This window comes from Lepidochelys olivacea (genome assembly GCF_965140295.1).
Source record: "Lepidochelys olivacea isolate rLepOli2 genome assembly, chromosome: 11".
In the NCBI taxonomy this organism is placed as follows: domain Eukaryota; kingdom Metazoa; phylum Chordata; order Testudines; family Cheloniidae; genus Lepidochelys; species Lepidochelys olivacea.
In genome coordinates this window covers 35,976,805-35,991,438 of record NC_140421.1, presented here as the reverse complement: position 1 = coordinate 35,991,438, position 14,634 = coordinate 35,976,805, and the positions used below count along the sequence as shown (strand labels likewise).

General features: G+C 39.2%; 1 protein-coding gene across 5 annotated transcripts in view; it reads left to right on the top strand.

The window, feature by feature from the left end:
- The window catches only part of GRB14 (growth factor receptor bound protein 14), a 134,336-nt gene that overhangs the window by 1,188 nt on the left and 118,514 nt on the right, over positions 1 to 14,634 (top strand). For all 5 annotated transcript variants that reach the window (XR_014713543.1, XM_084642989.1, XM_084642988.1 and 2 more), the window contains exon 2: positions 1,796 to 1,928. Coding sequence is in view for 4 of the 5 variants with exons in the window: in XM_084642989.1 (XP_084499115.1) it covers positions 1,796 to 1,928 (133 nt within the window). In the remaining variant the exon portion in view is untranslated. The remainder of the gene's footprint in view (positions 1 to 1,795; positions 1,929 to 14,634) is intronic.

Here is a 14,634-nt window from a genome sequence, read left to right as displayed (position 1 = left end):
CACTTTTTTTTTTTATTGGCTCTGAACACAAACGTTAGTCCCCACTCCTGCAAACGCTTAAGCATACGCTTACCTTTCCTACTGCGAGTAGTCTCTGAAATCAATGGAATTACTTACAGTGGTAAAGTTAAGTACACGCACAAGTCTTTGCAGGATAGGGACCTTTATCATTTATGTGGCAATGTTTTAGGTCTTCTCTTCTTTAATTTGTCCCTTAAGAGCTTTTAATCCACGTTTTACTTTTTAAAGGGTTTTAAAATTGAATCTTATCAGCAGAAAAATATTTCACACAAGCCATCAACTTCCACTGGCTTTTTTTGGACCTAATTAATATTGCTGTTTGTAGTTTCAGAACTTGATCTGGCAAGGCTATGGGCAACATTATACACCACACTTTTTAAAAGTGAAATGAACCAGCTTGTAAGATCAGAGCACTCCATTTGCCAGGAACATCTACTATTAAAGCCGCTTCTGTAAGAGTTATAACCACTTTAAGTGATATTTGTACCAGGTACTTTCACCAGTTGTTAAGCTCATGCTTCAAAAGGAAGATAGTTCAACTTGTATTAAAAGAGAGAGAGCTGTTAGGCTTTTATGAAGTGTCTGATAGTTTGTCTACATTAACTTCTCACACACTTCAAAACATTGTGAGCACAATACTTTCCACTCCTGCTAAACACTATCTATTCCCTGTAAATTAATGTTCTCTAAATACTTCAAGAAATAAAAGCAGCCTCAAAAGTAATTTAATGATGTGGACAAGTCTAAACATTTTTATCATACCAATTAACAAGTGACCCATAGAATGACACTAATATAGGTAACTAAGAGGTTAAATATTAACCCGTCTTCAACTCCCAGAACTGGGGAACGGGGCGGGGAAGGAATGCTTGCAAAATCAAATAAAGATTTATGGTGTTTTGATTTCTATTGCCTAGAAGAATAGGCACAAATTTATATTTTACATGTCAGAAAATTGTGTAATGTAGTGTGCACAGCATTCTAAAAGCTTAGATGTTGCTGGTTAAAATTCATTATTTTTTTAAATGAATGCATAAGGGCTCTTGCAAAATGACTATGGAAGTGGTAATCTGCTCAAACTCTCGCAGGTACTGGCTGGTGGTATTTGAAACAAATACGAAGTTAGATTTTTAAAAACATGACCCTATACTGAGTCTTATAGCTAATTAAGGAGTTATTAAAGAAAGAAGACAAACACCGAGACAGTTAGAGACAGAAGGGAATATTTTTCCTACGTGAAATTCCAAGCTATGAATCACCTTGGGACCAGACCCCACCAAAACTCATGCAGGTGCTTTACTTTTTATCATGAGTAGCTCTGTTCAAACAGATAGAACTACTCCTTATAGTAAAGTTAAGCATATGCGTAAGAATCCGGGGACTGAGAATATTTGCAATACTTGAGGACGGTATGGACACACTTAAACCCTTGTGCTGTAAAGATTTACACTAGCAATTAACTTTACAACCATGGGTTGTCACTGGGATTTAATCTAGTCTTCCCCATTAATTGAAATTAGAGAAGGGTGTTAAATTTACGGGGGAGGGTTGGAAAACGACTAAATTGGCAACACTGCGGGAGATGGGAGAGTTCTGGGGGTGTAAGGAAATCCTACATGTGCAAAATTAATCATATGCATTTTAATCAGTACCCCCTTTTGACAAAAAAAGTGCTAGTAATGTGACCAATAACTAATGTGGCAAATCCCCTAATATTAATGTCCTAATATATACTGTATTTATGTAAACCATGTTGTGCATTTTGTTGATGTAGGATCAAAAAGAAAGAGCTTGATGTGTTGGCAATCCCATCAATTCCAAACCCTTTTCCTGAGCTATGTTGCTCTCCACTTTCATCGGTTTTGTCAGCCAGCCTGTTGCCCAAGGCAACTTCAAGAAAAAAGCAGGTAAGATTTATAAATTATTTTTTGTTAAAACACTTAGTTCTACAAAAGTGTTTTTTTTCTCCAACCCTCAATGAAATATACAATTATCTACTTAACTGATCTATTTCTAAGTTCCAAATAATAAATTCCAAACATTCCCAAGAAATTAAGATATACAGTCCAATAAACAGAGTATTAATGGTGATAATGACTTTTTGGAATCAAACCTAGGAGGTATGAATATTTTTCACAATTGAGATGTGACTGACTAACCCGTGACAGGTAAAGAGAAATCACGAGCAGGTTATGCTTTGTCCTCCCTAAATGACAAATTAAATGTATACCTTGCCCATCATTATAATTAGACCGTAGCAGCTGGGTGTCCACAGTAACTGAACAGCTTTTTATCTAAAGAGTCTAATGTTGTTAGTAAAGCTGTAAAAACAAAACATATTGATAGTTAAAGGGCTCAGATACCAAGCTTTTCACCATGCTAGGTGGATAGCAGGTTTATGTCTGAATTCTGTGGCATACATATACAATATTTATTTTAAGTGAATCTCTTAAATGTGAGTCAGAGGAAGCATTGTCACAGCTTTCAAGAGTTCAGGTAGGATTTGCACTCCAATAGTGGGTCATCTTTTCTGGCAAGAAAAAAAATAGTTGCCAGAAATTATTCTTTTGTAGTCCATGTTCCCTTGTAACATGCTTGACCAGGGATGGATACTAGAGATCAAGAGTAGTTAAGCTTTCATTTCAGCATTGAATTGAAGAAAGCAGCGGTGTTCAAACTTTCAGTTTGTGTCTCAAAAACTGGCCCATCTCAACTCTTCAGGTTGTTTTTGTGGTTTTTTTTTTTTTTTGTGGGTGGAAGAACCTTTATCTGGGTGGAACACTCCCAGTGGTGCTACCTCTAGGACATTGTCTCTGCATGCTTGTTCTCTGTGGGATCTTTCCTGTGAGGTGTTTTAGATGCAGGGCAAGTGGAAGAGGAAGCAGAGCTGATGAGTACCTACTCACTGTAGTACTGCTCCTTTCTCAACCTTCAGATTTTCACTAAGAAACTGTGGAAGCTAACATGGCTACCAGCAGCATTCATTTATCTGGAGTTGACCCCTCCATGGGTGCTGCTGTTCAACTGCAGGGAGACTGTCATTGGCAGCATAGCTTCTATTGGAAAATGTCCTCCTGGCGTATGTGAGGTGTCAAATCTGAGAGGGCCCTTTTGTGTGGATGATCTCTTTGATAATCCCTTTAAACCTGTCCTATTATAGGGGGTGGTGTTCTGAAAGAAGTCCATCTGGATGGCATTTTCAGGCCCCTCTGGTTGTCCTCACATGAGTGCCCCTGTCATGGAGAAAATCTGGCCCACTGTTCCAAATGCTGTGTTGCTATGTCTCAACTTCTTCCCAGTCATAGTAAGCTCCTTTGTAATATGTGTCTTGAGGCTGGTGCAAAGGATGGGTACTAGGCACTTATCAGCAAAATGCAAGGGTAGCACTTTGGATGAGATGCCAGTTCCTGACCTCTAGCTGGTGGCACGGTCCCTCTTTAGAGGCTCTGTCTTTCAATATTGGCCTCTGACAACTTCTTGCTTGTGGCTTATAGAGCTTTGTTTCTCTCTCTCAACCCCTTTTTCCCTATGACACCTTGTGCAAGAGTGTCCATTACTTTACCTTTTCTGCAACCTCCCGCTGTGAAGGTTGGCAGTGTGTGGTGGGGGACTGAAGCTAGAGATCATCACTACTTTAACCCTCCCCACCTAATTCTGTTTCCTTCTCATCTTCACCTAGGAATAGCAGTGGTGTTTGCTTATACTATTATTGCTCTGAGTTTTGCAATAAGGGAGTAAAATTGACATCACTCTTGTCAGTTTCGTAACTGCCCACAGGATTTTGAATGTCAGCAGTGAAACTGAGCTCACACTTGTAATTTTAATGCCTGGGGAAGCTCTAAACGGCAGCAGAGGAAGGAAGAATACATTAAATCAACTCATGTTTGGAAAATTCTTTGCCATCATAAGGGCTAGAAACTTTTTTTTAACATAAGTTTAAACACCTCATATTGAAGGCTAAGACCTGTCTCTGCCTCCACTCAACATGTCAATCTTCCTACTTGAAACTAGTAAATGGATTTTTCAAGTCCTGCTTTAACATGCAAGAGCCCAAGTGCATAATGATGTAGCCCGTCAAGTTAAAAAGTGTGTGTTTTCATTAGTTAACTTGATCCTGAGGTTGGTGTATGAGTATAAATGTAAGTTTCATATCTTTACTGCTTTTATTGCTGTCTAGTTCAGTTAAAGGATCTTGCCCCAGGACCCAAATCTTTGGTCCCATTCCTACTCTTTGTACTATCTTCTTATTTCCCATTTAAGGAGAAAAATATTGTGTGTGTTAAAAGCAGTATCAGTGGATTAAAAATCTAGGGACTTCTTCAAAGATGGAGTTAAAATAACTATATTTCATAGGGCTTGATCCAATGCTCGGTAAAGGGGTCTTTTCTATTGATTTCACTGGGCATTTGATCAAACCCATAATATCTGTCCGCTGAGAACGCGGATTCAGATTTAAACCTTCTAATATTTTTTTACAGTAAAGTATATTTTCCTTGCACATGGGTAAACAGATGTGCAGAGAGCTGAAATAACTTGTCAAAGGTTTCACAGAATAAGTGTCAGATTCTGTGTGCTAAAATTCATGAGACCCAGTTCCCAGTGGTTGCTTTAGCCACTTATTTTTACTCCTTTGTAACAGAGCTCCAGTATATTTAATACATACACAAACACTACTGTGACTATATTATAACTCTGCTGAAGTACATGAATGTTATAGTCTGCTGGAAACCTCAAAGCCACCTACAATAAAGGAATTCATTATCTCACTAAAGAGAAAAATGTAATTTGTTACTGTCAAATACTTTATTATATATAGTGCTCATGGCTAAAGGGTTTTCTCTTTCATACCTCTGATCCAGATATGTTTTCTCAGACTATCATATTAGACTGCTTCCTTCTTACCTTAATATATTTTCCTGATGGATTCAAGCAATAGAGACAAGTAAAGGAAAATTTACAAAGTTAGCTTCTACATAAGCCTAATGTATCATTATCAGCCCAGTATGCCTCTAAAAGAAAAATACCTAACATTATAAAAATAAGACAAACTAGATATATACAACAGAACCATTTCATATATCCATAAAATAACTTTTCATTTTATCAAACCCTTTTTCTATGCGAGTCTGACGAACTGTTTTACAGGTACTTGGACCATTCTGGAGATGTCTTTAGGTATTTAATAGATTTTGGGAGGGCTTTTCTGCCTTGTTGGGAGGGATTTTCCCTATAATCTTTGGTCTCAGGAAGGAGAGGTTTAATTTGACTTCAATCTCATCGGCTATTCAAGATATCCATGGTTTTCCTCTATTAGTTTGTCCCACCACACTACAAGTCAAAGTAATCAAACACCTTCTTCATGTGGCTTCCAGTTTTAAAATAACTACAATAATTCTCTAATTTGAAAGAGGTTTAGATTATTTATTAGGATATTATCAGACACCTGATTGGAATAGACCTATATCCCCTAGATTCAACAATAGTGTCCTCCTAATTTGTATATCGTTTTATTTGTTTATTTTTATAAACCCTTTTAGCTCTCAAATATCCATCACACAGCCTAATTCAAATTGTCAGCTCTATTTTATTAGGATACACCCAGAGATGGAGTTACCACTTAGTCAAAAATGAAAGATTGCTTAAAACTATTAACATTAAGTGTGAACTTTTACTTTCCCAAGCTGAAGTTTACTGTTCTGTTGATCTTTTGTCTTTGTTTAAAGCATTGTCAAATACAACACAGTGCATGCGACAGACTAGGACACCTGTTTAATGGGGCTGACTTGCAGGACTTGAGTTTGTGGGCTAGTAACTTGCTTTTATAGCAGAATGATCAATTGCCTATGTGCTTGGGAAGTGGGCCATCTGTGTTTAAACGTTATTCAGTTCTGCACTGTCAACACAGCTGTCACTCTCCCATTTCCTCATACAGTTTGGGAAGTGATTGATTGCAGTCCTGATATTATGGCAACATTTATTAGAGCAGAATTTTGTACCACAGGTGTCTGAAACTTTCTGTTAAAACATCGATATTCTAATGAACCAACACCATATAAACAGAATAGCTTTTACTGAATAAACTTAAAACTCTTAAAATTTGAGCTACACATACTACAGATAAAACTACACCAGAGCTTTGGTTTAATAAACAAAACAAACAAAGACTCTGTACTATAGGACCAGCAGGGTCACAAGTCTTGTTCTTTTCAAGTGGTGAAAGAGGGACTGAGATGGGTATCCCAGGGAGTGAGCTGTATACAGGAAGTACCCGTGTACTTCGAAGAACTAATACCTGTCAATCTATTTTAGGTATTTGTAAGACTTGATTTCAGCAAGGAGCTGCGTGGGTGTGAGACTGCCCCTGGGTGGGTCTGATTGCAAGATCAGGCCTTGGTCTGAGAATACAAAATGCTGAGTTGTATCTCTCTGCTTAGAGAGAACCAATCTGTTCCCTGCTCTTTTATTCTCTTTCCTTAGTGTATGAGTAATACAAGAACAGAGACAAAATCCGTGTCTGTCAAATTTAGAACAAATAAAAGGAAACATTTCATACAGTAACAGGACATAAATAATCAGTCTGTGGAATTCACTTCTGTAGGACAGTGGTCTCCAAAGTGGGGTGCGCAAGACGATCGATTGGGGGGCGCAGCAGGAGCAGCACCGCCGTGGGGCTGGGGCGGGGGGGAAGGGGGCGGCCCTGAGTCCTCCGGCCCGTGGGGGAGCAGGGGCAGCAGCGCAGCCACCAGGTGGAAGGAAGCGGCACTTTCCTCTTCAAAGCCGGCCGGAGAGAAGCGGCGCTTTGAAGGGGAAAGTGCCCTTCTCTCCGGCCGCTGGCTGCGCGGCTGCCCCTGCTCCTCCTGAGTCCTCCAGCCCGTGCTCGCAGGGCTGCAGGCCAGGGCCCCGGGGTCCTGAAGCCCCTGAGTTCTGGGTGGCCCTGCCTGCCGGGAGGGGCAGCTCCCCGAATCGTGGCTCCCAGAATCGTGGCCATGGGGGTGGTGCTGCGCTGCGCAGAGCTTCCTGCACCAAACAGGAGCTGCCCCAGGTAAGTGCTCTGCACCTCCTGCCTGCCCCAGCCCTGAGCCTCCTCCCGCACCCCCACCCTGAGCGCCCGCTGTATCACAAAGTGTTAAACCAAGATTTTCAAAAATAATAAAGCATATTCAATCACATTGCTCTCACTAAAAATATTATTTTTTTTTAGTGAGAGCAAAAGTTTTTTTGTACCGTTAATAAATAAAAATAAAAAAATATTTTAAAAATATTGTTTCATCTCTATCTCATCGTTTTTTAATTTCTATTTTGTGAGTGTTTTATAACTTACACAATATATTAGTACAGTAGTACATGTATATAATTTATACATACATTTATTGGGGGTGCATGCTCAAATTTTTACTGATAGGGGTGCGCCATCAAAAAAAATTTGGAGACCACTGCTGTAGGAAATCACTGTCAAGATGTATAATAAGATGGATGGATAGTTTTGGCCATAATTAACTCATGTATATATGCATGCTTAATGAAGAGTAATGAAATATCTTGCTTCAGGGTATAATATATTTCTCTGCAGGGATCAGGAAGAAAATTTAGCCCTAAAGTACAGCTTTGCAAAATTGGCCAAGTGTGTTGGTGGGGACTTTTGCCTTTCTCTTACGAGGTCAACCATTTGTTATTGTCAGAAGTATATAAGAGTTGAATCTATGGTATGATCAGGAATGGCAAATCACATTTCTATCTTTGGTATATTTTATTGGATTCTATGCATTACTATACTACATATATTTTTATGTTTCTTGTAGTTTCTTAATTTAAAGAGGAAAATAGATTATAGTTCTGATCTTTGTTTTTCTGATCATTAGCAGATTACCCAATCAGTACCCATTTTACTGTTGGATTCTATTTTATATAAATTACAGAAGAACGTATTGACCATTCATATATTTAATGGTCACACTTTAAAGCACAAAACAATCTAGTTTTATATTCTTTAGTATATATTTCCATTTTCCCCATTCATGTTAAATAAAGACAAGTATTTAAAGGGTTATTGAAATTATTAACGCCTAGAGTCAGTTAAGTTTCAGTTTTCAGTGCTCTATGATGACAAGAGTAATTTGCCTTGGAGTGACAGTTCTTGCTCTGCTCAAGGATAAGCCAAAAACTATTTCATCACAAAAGTCATTCAAGGTAATTAGTGCTTTGAGTTTCCTTGAATCCAATTTCAAGTGTAAAAATAAAACTACAGTGAATCTCAAGGTGAAGAACAGTTTATTCCTTGAAATGTTATCTTTGTGTGTTACTCTCTTGATGTTCTCAACAAATGGATATTTTTATCATTGAGACCAAATACACTTTAAATAATTCCACAATTTTCATTTTAGAAAAACAGTGCTGTAAGAGAATCTTAGATACATATTTTAAGTTCCAGTATGATTGTTTGCTTCCTTTCAGATTTCCTACCTTGCATTAGTAACTTTGTTTAAAATTTCATTGCAAAGAACAACTTTATGGCATAGAACATGGCCTTTCTTTAAATATTTACTAATCAAAGGTTAAAATTAACATTAACATTTGACTCTATAACCCTTCTCCTTTACTGCCACTATAGTTCAAAGTTTTTCAGCATTTCCATTTGAAACCTCATTTTTCACAGAGTTGCAAATAGAACTGTTAGTAATTGTGCATTGCTAAATATCTGACAAATTTGCTAAGTTCCAGTGACAAAACTTGATAAAAACAAACATTATCTCTTGACTTGAAAACTCCCTCAGGCTTAGGGTTGATTAACTGAAACAGAAAGGGGAGATACCTGTGCTCCCGCTTCAATGGTTCATGAATTTCCGGTTAAGTATTGGTGGTTGTACTTGTGAATATTAGTTTATAGGCATACAGGACTCCTATCTTATTTTTAGATTCATTTTTGCACAAGATATAAATGCTTTTAGGACTCAAGAACCTTAAGGTTCCATTTCCTTCAAATTTTGTTATATTACACTCAGATTTTTAAGGCTGGGAGTAAAGCAGGGAATTAAATGCATTAATGACTATTAGATTTTTTTTAAAAAAAAAAGGCAAAAAATGAATGCAAACTACAAAACAATAACATCAAAAAGTGTTAGTGGTAAGTAGGTAGAAACTTAAGGATAACTGCCATGTTTCAGCTAACCTGGAAAAGTAGTCTGCTAAACAAAGGCTTGTTCTACATATGGATTTTTGTACTAGTATAACAACTTTTGGCTGGTGTGTGTGCACACACCTGTGTGTTAAATGAAAATAGTTATACCAGTGCAGCCCTTGGTATGGATGCAACTCTACTGGTATAAAGGGGCCTTATATTGGCATAGTTTATTTCCCTTTCTGTACACTAAGATATACTGTCATAACCACACTTTTATACTGGTATAACTGTTGAAACTAGGGGAATTGTGCCACTTTAACTATATCTGTGCAGTTAAAACAGTACAACTTTTGCATGTAGATGAGGCCTAATAAGCTGCCATGTATTCTCTACATTTCCATTTCTGATAATTGGAAAGATGTGTTAAGATGTTTCCAATCTATTGTCAGGATATATTTAGCTGACGCATCAATTGATGAATACTATGGTTAGATGTTGATAGATATTTGGCTGCATGTGTGTGTTCCCCCTGTGTGCTGCCCAAGCCCTGTGCAGACAGTTGGCCTGGCAGACCTTGAGCAAACTGCCCAATGACTGCAAAATTAATTAAGGGATGAAAGCACGTACCCAGGTTTGTCAACAAAGCATGGTACTAGTATGCTGCAGACTCTGCCAGCCCACTAATATAGGGATGCCCATACAATGGACCAGCTCAGTGAACTGTGGGACTTTCCATTCCTCCCTAGGCTAGACAAAGACATTCCATCTGAGATAAATTTGTATACCCCAATACAAACAAGTTACGTACTGCTCCTTTGACAGAGTTATTTACTACCCCCTGACGTGGCTAGTTACTACCCATCACCTTGAACATGTTGGTTTGATTAAAACATTTCATTACATACTGTTATCCTGATCTTATCTTTTAGGAGGGGTCAGTGTGTTCCTGTTATCCTTGGGGAATGTTTTTGTACCATCCTTGATATTAGGATGTTTCAGTACCACTTGATATCGGGATGTGTTTGCGTGAGTACGTTGCCTACTACATTCCCCTGCCTTTTGTCTTTTTATGGAGAGGATGTTTACCCATTATCTCGGAAAAGCATTATGCACAGACTGAAAATGACCCAGTGGGCTGAAAACTGCTTTTTGGCCATTTTGCTTTACCCATGATTTATTTCCTTCCTAAATGAAGTACTTTGTATGTGGTTTTTATTGAATTTAATCTTGTTGAATTCAGACCAATTTGTCAAGGTCATCTTGAATTCTAATACTGTCCTCCAAAGTGCTTGCAACCCCTCCCAGTTTGGTGTCATCTGCTGTTTTTATAAACATACTTTTCCCCCATCCCAGAGAGTCAACCACTCTCAGACTTTTCTATTGCATAAAAGGGTGCTGGCAGGATCTCCCAGAGCAGCTGGTCTTGGAGTTAACATCCTACTGATATACATGGTGTAGCTCACGTCTCTGAGCTATTGTCTCAGACTGTCTCAGGCACACCATGCAAAGGTTACGCTTGGTTCCTGTATCCAGTTAATTCCTGTTGCAATCATGAGGGCTAGAATCTTTTGTTTAAATGAAATCTAATAGATAATCACGTGACTCCAAGAACTGGGACAAGACCCTCTTGTCTTTATTTTCATAGGCTCCAGAGTTCCCTGACTTCAGTGTCTCTACACTAAGTGCAGTCTCTGTCCCAGCCCTCTCAGCCCAGATTTGTTTCTCACCCTCAGGAGGGCAGCTGCCAGGTGTGCTACTGATGAAGGGAACCTGGAATTGTTTGCCGTCTTCCACAATACAGTGGGAACCTGTCCTTCCCTTCTTTCCAGCCAGGTTGGTGCAGCAGAGCTCAGCCTGTTGCCTCTAATCTCTGGAACCAAATAATTTGATTCAGAAATGCCCTCATGGGAGTTGTAGTTCAGGTATCTCATGCTCCTGTTCTGCTCTATAGGCTGGGCAATGATACACTACAGCCTTTCCTCTTGGTAAGGACACGTGTGCATCATGGGATACAAAGTCTGTTCGGGTAGCCTGGCCCATACAGGAGAAAAGGAATATGAAGCACAGTGGTGGCATGTCCAAAATGAAATATTTTATGTTGGAAAAATCAAAATTTTCTACAGAAAGCAAACACTTCACAAAAACCACAAAGTTTTGACAATTTTGTTGTTGTTGTCAAAACAGTATTGATGGAAAATTTCTGACCAGCCCTACTGTAGACTGTTTTTTTTTTTTTTTTTTAAATCTAGGAGAAACTGACAAGGGGTGTGTGTGTGGTGGTTTTTTCTTCTTTTCTGTATTGATTTCCTTTTGCACCTTAGCCTCTATATGGAGACACATATAGAAAGAAGTGTCATCTTCATCTATGTCTCTAGAAAGGCCAGCTTGCAAGATATAGAAATTTCTTCCCACCACTCTGAGGTGCCTGGAGAGCTCCCCCTTATTTTTTTTATTTACCCTCCAAGGCAACACATTCTACATGGCCTTTTGGTAAGTGCTTTCTTAGGCCTGGTCTATGCTGGGTGGGGAAGATTGACCTAAGATACGTCGACTTCAGCTACGCTATTCTTGGAGCTGAAATTGTGTATCTTAGGTAGACTTACCTCACGGCGCAGGATTGACTGCCGCCACTCCCCCATCGACTCCGCTTTTGCCTCTTGCCGCAGTGGAGTACAGGAGTTGATGGCAGAGTGATCAGGGATCGGTTTATTGTGTCTACGCTAGATGCGATAAATCGATCCCTGATAGATTGATCACTACCTGCTGATCCAGCGGGTAGTGTAGATGTATCCATATTTGCTTCCACACCCATCACGCAGTCTTTGGAAGCGTACTTACTGTCCTCCCATTCCACTGGTACTACCTTGCTTTGGCTCAGTGCTCTTGGCACCTATGAACAGTGAATCCCCAGCTAAGTGAGTTGGTGGTGCACAGATAGATGAGAAAACTGCTTTAGCCAAAACTTGGAGCCTGCTAACGTTATATGTAGTCTCCTAGAAACATGATATACTTTTGTTTTTATTTGCAACCATTTCTGTTTCTATTATCTCAGCTTAGCATCTTTTAAATCTCTGTTCTTTAGTAATACTTATTCTTGTTTTATTATAAATTCATCTCAGTGCTGTTATATTTAAGTGAGATGTACAGGCTGGTGTATATTCTGTCCCTTTGGAGACAGCAGATCTGTATTTCTGTGGGCATACAGTGACAGGCTGGATGCTGCAGGGAGATCCTTCTGGAGTGTTTGGAACTGAAGTACACCAAAGGTTATCCTGCAAGGCAAAGTTAGGAGTGGCAGAGTCCTAAAGAGTTTGTTTGGTTGGCTAACAGACTGGGATGGCAGGGAGCTGCCACACATTATGGCATCCGCATACCCCTCCTTTGCTAAGGCAGGAGGGTGATAGGGTGGCTTTCAGTTCTGGATGCCGAGAAAGCATCACAGGTATACCGGAGACCTAGTGCCATACACTTTCAATTGAAGTTAATGGAAGATGTGTGGTTCATTCCCTTTTTACTGATTTCAAAATCTCAACCAACTTTCTTTTCCCAAAGAGCTAGAATGTTAGACATGCCAAGTAAGGATAACCAACCAAAAAGAGGGTTGACTGGAGGCAAGATGTGAAGAAGAACCAGGGTTGCAATAATCTCATCCAGTTTATGTTTTAGACATATGGATCTCTGTATTCTTTTGCTAAGAGTATGCCTGCATTGTCTGGGCCTCAATCGCAAACCATGAGAGCAAACCTGTGCAAAGTCTCACTGAATTCAGAGATGTTCCATGCAAGTGCAATATTCTGCTTGCACAGATCCAGTTGCAGGATCAGGGCATTGTACTGTATATTTGTAAACTAACTTGGTCATCAATACTAGATGAGATATTAACTAGTTGATAGCTTTCTCCATAAGCTGTATTGTGCGAATTTCCCAGAAACTAAGATGTTTTGGAATCAAAGCTTTTATTATGACTCTGTCTCCACCTTGTGCGTTTTTGGCTTTTTTAATTTGTTACATCAATGTAAATCAAATTCAACATGGTTTCTATTCTTAGTTACTGTGCAGCTTTTTTGTTGCAGAAGAATGGTGTGATCCTAATGCATCTTTGGACTGCTGCATTCTAAATGGTTGTGAAGCTCTTAAGGGTGTGTATGTGTGTAACTTTATTTTATTCTATTTCTATCCAAACTAAAAATAGGAAACCATTAAATTGTGAAGATGTGTACTCAGAGGTCTCTGAAAAGAGAAAGTGACATGAATTTAGGGAGAAACACTCACAAAATAAAAATGTAGCTGCAACAGGAAGAATTTATATTGAAATATACAGAACATACTGCCAAGCAGATACCAACAGCTAAACCTGGTCAGTGACATTAACATTTGATAATGTATATAAAGTAATTTTAAGAAGTAGCTGTTAATTAAAATTGCTTTGGCTTGTGCATGTATTTACTTTCCAGTTATACGCTATACAGGGATATCTGTGATGACACTTGATCATTCTAAACGGGCTGTCATTTGAAGGCTATTAGAATGCAAGGAATTTCTAATCACACTTGGATCCTAGTTGTCACCTACATAACTAAGTTTACCACTGCAATGTCAGTGCATTTAAGATTATTTCTAGCTTCCCAATGAGAACAGTTCATCTGGACATGAGACTGGCTTTCACTCACGTAGCCCATGAGAAACTGAGACTTTGCTACTTATCTTGTTTCTCTTTCTGTTCCTCAGCCTGTTCACTCCCCTCAGCACTAAAAACTTTGAATCGGGAGAACCCGGATGGTAAGGAAAGCCTGCTTTCAGTAAGAAAGAGGATGGTGAAAATTACTTAAAAACTCTAAGGCCACTAAGATCACAGTTTTATGGTAGGTTTCAGAGTAACAGCCATGTTAGTCTGTATTCTCAAAAAGAAAAGGAGTACTTGTGGCACCTTAGAGACTAACCAATTTATTTGAGCATAAGCTTTCGTGAGCTACTTGAAGTGAGCTGTAGCTCATGAAAGCTTATGCTCAAATAAATTGGTTAGCCTCTAAGGTGCCACAAGTACTCCTTTAATTTTATGGTAGAGCATTTGTCCATCCATTGGTTACTTAGAATGTAAGGGGTTTGGGAGAGGGGGACCATCTTTGTGTACGGTGTTTGTACAGCACCTAGCAAAATGGGGTCCTGGTCTATGGCTAGTGCTCCTAGGCATTCCTGAAATGCTGCTGCTACTACAACAAATAATTATTAATTTGGTGCACTTTTTTTTTCCTGCAGGGCCAAAGACTGATACAGCATACTGGGTTTCAGAGCACCCAGACTTCAACTTTCTACTATGACATTTCAGTCTTAAGCCTGATCTATACTACACAATTAGGTCGACGCAAGGCAGCTTATGTCAACCTATCAGGGCTTCCCAGAGGATTCAGGGGGCCTGGGGTCTTCAGCGGCGGGATCCTTCTGCTCTGGGTCTTTGGGGCACTTTGCCAAAGACATGGAGCGGAAGAAGCGGCGGC